Source organism: Rhododendron vialii, chromosome 2a (assembly GCF_030253575.1).
Source record: "Rhododendron vialii isolate Sample 1 chromosome 2a, ASM3025357v1".
NCBI classification, from domain to species: Eukaryota; Viridiplantae; Streptophyta; class Magnoliopsida; order Ericales; family Ericaceae; genus Rhododendron; species Rhododendron vialii.
The window spans coordinates 12,135,032-12,143,924 of NC_080558.1; the positions used below are offsets into that span (position 1 = coordinate 12,135,032).

The 8,893-nt window shown below is 38.6% G+C and overlaps 1 protein-coding gene and 1 long non-coding RNA gene across 2 annotated transcripts; both read right to left on the minus strand.

Moving 5' to 3' along the window:
* Nucleotides 1-230: 230 nt before the first annotated feature.
* LOC131315568 (uncharacterized) lies at nucleotides 231-3,434 on the minus strand. The gene is made up of 2 exons (XM_058344708.1): nucleotides 2,842-3,434; nucleotides 231-759 (listed from the first exon to the last, which is right to left on the minus strand). The coding sequence occupies exons 1-2, from the start codon at nucleotides 3,305-3,307 to the stop codon at nucleotides 680-682; spliced, it is 546 nt and encodes a 181-aa protein (XP_058200691.1). The 5' UTR covers nucleotides 3,308-3,434; the 3' UTR covers nucleotides 231-679.
* Nucleotides 3,435-4,910: 1,476 nt separating this feature from the next.
* On the minus strand, nucleotides 4,911-5,984 carry LOC131315569 (uncharacterized). Its single transcript, XR_009196816.1, has 2 exons — nucleotides 5,395-5,984; nucleotides 4,911-5,264 (listed from the first exon to the last, which is right to left on the minus strand). It is a non-coding gene; the product is annotated as an uncharacterized LOC131315569 (long non-coding RNA).
* Between the last annotated feature and the right edge of the window lie 2,909 nt (nucleotides 5,985-8,893).

The window sequence follows — 8,893 nt, forward strand, 5'->3', positions numbered from 1 at the left end:
ATTCCATAAGTGAAAACCAAATAATCAGTCTGCCTGCATCCAAACATAGCCACAGGGAAGAGCAAACCACTACACTGCATGAAAGTAAAAACTCAAAACGAAGCGTGGCGATGCCAATTTTCTGTATCGTTCCAATTTTATCGGACACATCATCAGCTAGCTTACCAAATCCTCCATGGAAGAGTCATATCCTTCTACAAAGCTTACAAATTTTACTTGCTGGCAAAACATTTCACAAAATCTCAAACCCAAATTTCTCCTAAAATCAATTACCACTGGAAAGAAACAGAAATGTTGGGGAAATACACAGCAGCACAATGTACAAAAATGGAAAACACAACTTTATTCATTCTCACAAGTTATTCTTAAACGCCCTAGATACATACTACTACACTGCACATAGCAGCCTCGGATGAATTGTGTCGGACTCTTCTCGTCGACTATTGGTTAATCTCGGACCTGCATCGGTCTCCCTCCCCCTCCGATCGTCGTCTTCTTCGCCTTCACATTTCTAGTTCGAAAGATGACCCGTCATCAAAAGACTCGGGTATGTCCATCTCAAGGTTGGAAAAAGGAACTCTTGTTCCCGCACACAGAGGTAGAATCAAGCGGAGCACACGTTTTGAAACTCCTAAGCTGAAGAAAATGCATATTCATTCTCCTCAACTGATGATTCCTCCTAGCTGCATAGTCTAACAGTGCATGCCACAGCTTGTGCCCAATATTTGAGCCTCGCTTTCACGTCTTCAGGATGATCACCTGAGATAACAAATAGATGACATGTTAGAACTAAAATATAAAAGAGTCGAAATAGCAGAAGACATAAGTAACTATTACGAGGTAACATAGCTGAATTCTATCTATGATGCCGATAATACGACTAAGAATTCCACAAATTGTGGGAAGTATATTGCAGAAGCAATAGGGAATTCAACTGGCAGTCTTAAACTTCCAAAACCAAAAATTTCAATCCCAATTCCAAAAAAAGCAGTTCAAGACTCGACAAAACAGGCCTTTTGGAGTGAGAGAAAGGGAGAGAAAAGAAGTGAGTATGGTTTCTCACCAAATCTCACAAGAGCGCAGACTGACTACTAGGTGGGTGAAGGACCTGTGCCTAGCTAGCGGAGTTCATGAGGAACTGACTTCGTTAGTGAAGCGTGGAAGGCCAGAAGAGTAGGTGTGCCCTTAGATTGAGATTGGGCTAAAAAATGGGCCAAAGAAAACACATCTTTCTCTTCATTTCTCACTGCTTTTAGTTTTAGTCATCCAAACAAGTGATTTGATTCTCCTTTCTTTTGGTTCGTTTGGAACTTGTGGAAAAGAAGAGAACGCAAAGGAAACTTTAAAAAAATTCTCCTCCATTGTTTGGTTTGGAGAAAATAGGAAATTTTAGTACTGTGCACATGCACCGTATCATTTCCCTCCCATTTTCCTCCTATTTTCATCTCTTTTCTTTTCTCTACTTTCCTCAAGTTCCAAACAGAACATTTGCTTTTCCCACCATTTCTCACAATCCAATCATCACCTTACAAGCACGCACTCCGTATAAAGGAAATGAGAATTTCGAACTACAATTTCACTTCCAAATCTAGATGTAACCCCCTTCATCTTCTCATCTATATATCTATATTCTATATCATGATTCCATCAAGAATAAACACTTAGCAAACCAAACTGCCACACTTAGCAATAACCCACGCAATGCACGAGAATTTTAAGCGGGCAATCAAAAGCAAATTTATTGGGTACATTAAATGGAAGTGCAGGTATGATATACCCCGTGAACTCCGCCAAGGAATATTTCCCCATCACACCACTATCTAGTAAAACAAATTACGCAACCACCTGAAAAACCCATTTGATTACTTGATCCATAAATCATCTAACTCTAAGCACACCAAAACCAAAATCCCATCCAAGATTTTACCATTTTGTAGAAAATTCTCCTTACAAGTGAAAAACCCATTTCCAACTCCCAACAAACAAATCAAATTAACAGACTATGCAGCAAAACACTCACCACTACCTACCCAAAAAACCCATTTCATATCTGGATCCATAAATCAGCTAAGCACACCAAAACCAAGATCCAATCCAAGATTTACCATAACCTAGAAAACTCTCTTTCCAGCAAGTAAATAATCCATTTCCAATTCCCCAAAAAACCCAATCAAAATTAACCACTTCCAAATCTAAAAATAACTCCCCTTCATCTGTCGATCTATATATCTAGACCTTAATTCCATCCAGATAAAACACCTAAAACCCAAACTGCAACTTCCAAAATTATGAAACTACCCCAAAAAAATAAAACATTATTACTAGATCCACAAATCATCTGGTCACACCAAAAACAAGATCCAATCCAAGAATTTACCCTAACCCAGAAAATTCTCTTTCTTGCCACCAAGTAACCCATTTCCAATTTCCAGGAAAAAATCCAATTAATCCCAGGAGGTTGTTCTTGTGGTAAAGGCCAGGAAGCCAGTGGCTCACTCCTAAGATCTCATTTTCACAAATCACCACTTTTTGGGGTCAATCCATACGGGGCTCTATCCCACTTTCATTGGAATTGGCCACCGGTTTTCATGATTAGTGAAAGTGCGCGTAAGCTATTGCGCGAGTAGCAGCTGTAGGAGGATATTGTGCACTCTCCGAGGCTCTCTAAATGCATTTCTTTTCTTATTGTACTGATGTTAATTTTTTATCCTTGTGATGAAGATGAATGAAATTACTTTTGGCCGATCAAAAAAAAAAGTTAACGCGTAAGCTAACCGGACACATGATTTATCAAAGCAAGCAAACAAACCAAATCCACAGATTATGCAGCAGTTCACTCACCAGGACTCGAGATCTTCCAATTGGCAATCGGGCCCGAAGAAGCCGACGAGCACGCGTCGATCTCCGCCGACTCCGGCGACCTCTGCTGCTCGTCAAGAAACCTCTGGTTCATGGAATAACAAAGCTCGAGAGCAGGCAAAGTGTTGCACAGCTCCGGAATCTCCTCATAGCTAAACCCAAACCCCAGGTCCAAACACCCTTTCAGCTCCTCCAGATCCTCGTCCGTCAAACTCTTCGTCCTCGTCAGATCATCGTCTTCTGCTGCCTCCACGTACCCTTCTAGAAACACGTTCCTGCTTTTGTTACTCTTTGTTTTCTTGGGGTTTCTTGAAAACCCAGTGGGTGGGTTTGCGTCATCTTCTTCCTCCATTGTTTCGAGGGTGAATTCGTGGGTTTCAAGATCTGGGTAGTCTTGTAATTGTAAATAGTGTGCGCTAGATCTTGTTACAGTTGAGAAGCTGCCCATGTCTCTCTCTCTCTACGCGGCTGTTTGTCTGTCTAAAGTGATTGTATTGCCAGAGGAGCGGAGTGGGGGGTTTCCTTTTTAAAAGGAGCCAGAAGGTGGGGAACTGGGGATGCATACGCCATACCGGTCAACAGTGGATTATTTTAGCTTATTTTGTAAATTATAGTAGTAGGTTTTATTAGTGAAACCAATCATTCCGTGGAGCAAAAACAAAAATAAAACAAATCATTTTAAAATCTATCATTATTATAAAACAAAAATATCTTAGAACAGGTTCACTCGTTGGTACTAAAATAGAATTGCGAGAGTTGCATGTGATTTGGCATGCTACAGTGTGAAAATGTCAAAAAATAGCAATACCGCTACACCTGATTTGTGTTGTTTGGACTCAATTTCACCATTAAATTGAACTCATCAAATTTTCGGCACAAAGAAATGGTTTCGACAATGTGCCAAGTTTGACAATCGCTAGATTAAATGGCAAAATTGGCACCAAAAATGACAGTGCCAAAATTTGGCATTGAGTCAAAGGGTTTTGCAATTCTTGGTACACATCAAACATGGGTGGTATTTGCTCTTATTGAACCAATAGTTTGCTACCAATAAATAAATAAATACCGTAGCTGATGATACATTTACAAATATGGAGAGTAATAGGTCTCTCTGATATTATTTTCCCGGTTTCCAGTAATGTTATCGATTCAATGGAATTTTTAAATGGAACAAATTAATAGTAATGTTTTTAAATTAAAAGAATAAAAAATAAAGGGAAAATGTATTTTAAATTGTTTCGTCTTAAGTGATTTATTTTACACCATTCAATTACGCTTTCTTACTTTCTATTTCAACGGCCGTTGACATGAATCAGAAAAATATCAAATGATTTGATCAAAATTTGTAAAACAATGCAAATAATTTAATTTCAAGTATTTATTCCAAGTGATTACTAATATATGCAAAAGTAAATGTCAAGATTCTCTCGTAAAATCAAAATTTAAAATACTTCATTATATAAGTCTTGATGAGTTTTGTCATTCATGAAAAAATTTAAGTTGATCAGAACTCCATTCACTAAATTAGTTGCAGTGGTTGTGGACTCTCTAAATTATAACATTTTGTTGCGAAAATTCTAGGACCACACCCAAGTGCACACCCACACACACAAAGTGTGTGGAACCCACACACACTGCAGTGTGCAGTGTGTGTGGGACCCACACACTTTGTGAGTGTGGGTGTGCACTTGGGTGTGCACTTGAGTGTGGAGGTAGCACAACTCATTTTCTTGTGACAAAAGTACATTGTTTGGATGAATAGTGACATGAAACCAACTTTTCTTTTTTGCGCATAAAAAGACAAGCACAGGAACGTGTGACATGTCTCATTTGCGTCAAAAGACACCCCTTTGGAAGACGTGTTTAGGACATGAGGAAACAAAAAAGAGAGGAGGAAAGATGAAATGAAAGGAAAATGTTAGATCCTTTTCTTTGTTCGAATTGCAAAAAAAAAAAAAAATTGAAGAAAAAAAAAAGGTCTCTAATTTGCAACTTTTAAAAAATTTCACTAACCACCAAGGCACCAAGCAAGAGGAGTAGAAAATTCGTCATTTCTTATCTGTTCTACTTATTTCCATGTGTTACAAGCATATTCAAAGAAATATTAATCCTCAATCAGCAGCGACAACCCATCGAGCTGAATTTTTGTATGCCTTTCAAACAAATCAATTTATAAATAATAAGCAGTTCTAATTTCCACATTAGAACACACAACATATCTCACTGAATATTGGTAAACTGAAATGAAGAAAAAAAAACATGAGTCTCTAATTTACCTTATTTTTTAAATGTTTCACTAATTAACCACCAAACAAGAGGAGTAGAAAATTCGTCATTTCTTTTATTTTCTTTTCTAGTTAATTTCCATGTGTAACAAACATGTTCTAAACTTATTCCTCACTTACCTGCCATAAGAAGAAAGATTACTCCTAAGCGATAACTTATTGAGCCGAATTTTTGTATTCCTTTCAAACAAATTAATTTATAAAATAATAAGCTGATTATCACATTAGAACACGCAACATATATACTCACCGAATATTGGTAAATTTACCCCATCACTGCGTGGTTGAACAAAATTGCACACATCCACTTTCCAACGATGGCATACGAGTGACTATCCATTGCTCCTGGAGCGCGACCATGCAACCCTAGGTTGCAAACGAGTCGAGTTTTGTCGAGCTCGATTCATTTGCAACGCTACCTGCGAAGCACCACGCGACAGTGCTTCGAGAGGAATAAATAGTTTCTCTCTATCGACATCTCCATGTGGATAAACTCTGCGGGTGTGTCATGACGTGGAACGGGACAGCTGTGGGTGAGGGCGAGTGTAATGGCTATAATAGTAGAGACACGTGGGAGTCGTCTGGATCGCCGAATTCGGTTCTTTTTTGTTTTTTATCCAACGGGTTTGGTGCGTTTAACGTGGAGAGGACACCGGGGATAGTTGGACCCGATTTGGAGGGTGGGGGTGGGTCCCGCCGCATTGATGTTGTTTTCTCCGAACGTTGTCTCTTCCTTTGAATGGCAGCAGACGACAGCGACGTAAATGCAGACTAGCTGTATGATTGGTGGTGGAGATTTGGTTCCACTGGTTACAAGGTGGTTCTTGGTTTTCTTGTCACTTTTTAGGAGAAGCCTTTTTTTCTAACATGGTAGTACGCAGTAGTAGTTTTTAGGGGATCTGGGAGTGCTAGTGCGGACCTGGGTTTGCTGTCGAGCGGGTGTCAAGCAGCATTCGGTCGTTCATCTCGATATTGACGATTCAAATTGAATTTGAGCACATACGGATTTGAACTGTTCATAGCTCGATCAAGATTCAAGCCGTCGATTCCCGAAATGAACGGTCAGATCGACTGCTCGGTACAGCTGCCAAGCACCCGCTTGGTAGCATCTTCCAATCCCTGTAGTGCGCCTTCCACATTATACCATGTATTGTGTGAGCCGATTTGGCTGTCCGTTTCAACAATCGATGGATAAGATTTTAGCCTGAGTAATAAACGGTTCAAATCTGTATATTCGGATTTTTTAAAATCCAAGTCGTTCGTGCTAAAATGGACGATCTGATCGACAGCAATGCCCCATGTAGTGCTGAGGTGCACTACAGCATCCCGAGTATGTTTTATTGGGCTCGTTTGATTGCCAGACTAAGACTAAGAGGGTGAAGTTAGGATTAAAAGGAACACAAGGTCCCCAAGTTTTTCATTATTGGTTAGTCCGGTGTTTGGTACATCTGAGATTAACCATTGGATTAGGCAAGGTGGGATATTTGTCCATTTAGGCCCCGTTCCATAACTTGATTTAAGTACTTATTTTTTAAAAAGACAATTTTAAGTTTAAAAATAATGTGTTTACACAAATAAATTTTCTAGCAATATGGATCTTATTTGATAGATCTTATCGAAATCTTTTATACGGTGCAAAAAAATACATTATTTTTGAGTTTAAAAATGTGAATAAATACTTATTTTTTAAGAAGGTGTTCTAGAACGTGACCTTAGTACACCATGTGAGTAACTAATACCAGGGGAGGGGTTGTATTATTTAGCATCCGTTCTGTGAATTATCTCCCTTCACATCAAACGATTAAAGGTAATCTGCATCATCTTTGTTTCATCTTTTTTGTCACTCTAACAAAACACTGTATAGCTAATTCAAGTATTCATATAATCTCATCCATGATCTTGTGGACACCAATTGTCCACTTTATCCACATCATTAATTCCATCTTTTCCGATCAATCTCTGAAAATAATCCGACAATCAAATGTGTCCATTTTGTTTGGAGTTTTTTAAATTTCTTTCTGATATTATATATATTTTATTTTTGGGGTTAAGTTCACTAAATATTGTAAACAAACTTGGGAAGGTAAAAGAAAGTTTGAAAACCACGAACACTTTTCGATCATGATCAAACGAGTCATTACTTTGCTATTCATTCCTTGTTAATTATTTTGGCTTCTCGTTCCGCTAAATAAGCCAATTGGCTTTTTTTTTGTCCTTATTTAAATTTTTTTCGTATTTGTTAATTTTTCATCTATTTTTTGAGGATTATTGTATCGTCATGATGAGAGGAATCTAAAAAGTAAAAAGTCATGATCGAATTCAATTTTTTTTTTAAATAAAGATGAAAAAATTAGCTTATTGGCTTATTTTTGTCTTTATTTTAAAAAAATTAGGTTTCGATCGTAATTTTTTACTTTTTAAATTTCTCTTGTCATTATGATGCAATAATTTCTAAAAAATTGACGAAAAACTAACAAATACAAAAAAAAATTAAATAATAAAAAAAAACCAATTAACTTATTTAGCCGAATGGATTAGCAAATATAAAACCAAAGTCACTATCATCTCAACAACACGATTTGGACAAAGAAAAAGGGCAAAAAAATGTGCCCTTTTATGCCGAGCCCGCCTGAGTGGTGCAGCTTCATCCACCCGTGTCGTTTCCTTCTAACCACACAGTACACTCGGAGTATTATTCAGCCGTTTTCGATTGATGATTAAAAAAAAGAAAAGCTTGATTTGGCATCAAAATTGAGTACCATTTCGCTCACTCCATCCAAGTCATTCGCACTGAAATATGAGATGAATTTAATTCAATAGCTTGAATTTGGGCTTGTGCCAAAATGGCACTGGCACCCAACCGATGCAGTAACAACTATTCCTTTTTTGACCTTTCGACACTATCTTGTCAATCGATAGGAGGGGATAGGAGAAGAGGGGCTGTAATTCACAGCGATAAAACTCGAACCCAGGTATTTTACACAATAAGAGAGTGCCACAATCACTAGGCCAACCCTTTGGTCTTAACCTTTTGACACTATAGCAAAGCCAAAAAGTATCTTTGTCTGGCTCTAGGGCTGTAAACGAACCGAGCTCAGCTCGGCTCATTAAGGCTCGGTTCGGCTCGGCTCATTTAGTAAACGAGTTAAACTCGAGTTTTCGGCTCATTTAGTAAACGAGCTGAGCTCGGCTCAGCTTGTTTGACAAAAGTTCGGCTCGTTAAGGGTGACTCGGCTCGATTAAAGAGGTTCGTTTAGTGAATGACTCTGCTCTGCTCGTTAAGGCTTGAGCTGAGCTCGAACTTGAATTTTGGGCTCGTTTAGTAAACAAGCCGAGCTCGAGCTCAACAAAGCTCAACTCGTTTGCAGCCCTATCTGGCTCTGATAGGCAAAAGCTCGCGATCAATCTACTCATTTTTTCGAATCTCCCAAGAATTAGTCGAGATACGCATACTTTGACCTAGACACACCGACATTAAAAAAATAAAAAATGACAGCGACATGAGAAAGCCAAAAAGTATCTTGGGCAATGCCACTCCGGCACCGACGGGTTGTCTGGCTCCGACGGGCAAAAGCTCGTGAATCCATCCACCTATTTTTCCCGAATCTCCCCAACAATCAGTTGAGATATGCATAAGTTGGCTTAGGCACACAAACATTAAAAAAAAAAAGAGGAAAAAAGTGACAGTGACTGTGACATGAGAAATGAAAATGAGCAAGCCATGTGCCCCGTGGTTCACGAGATTGGCC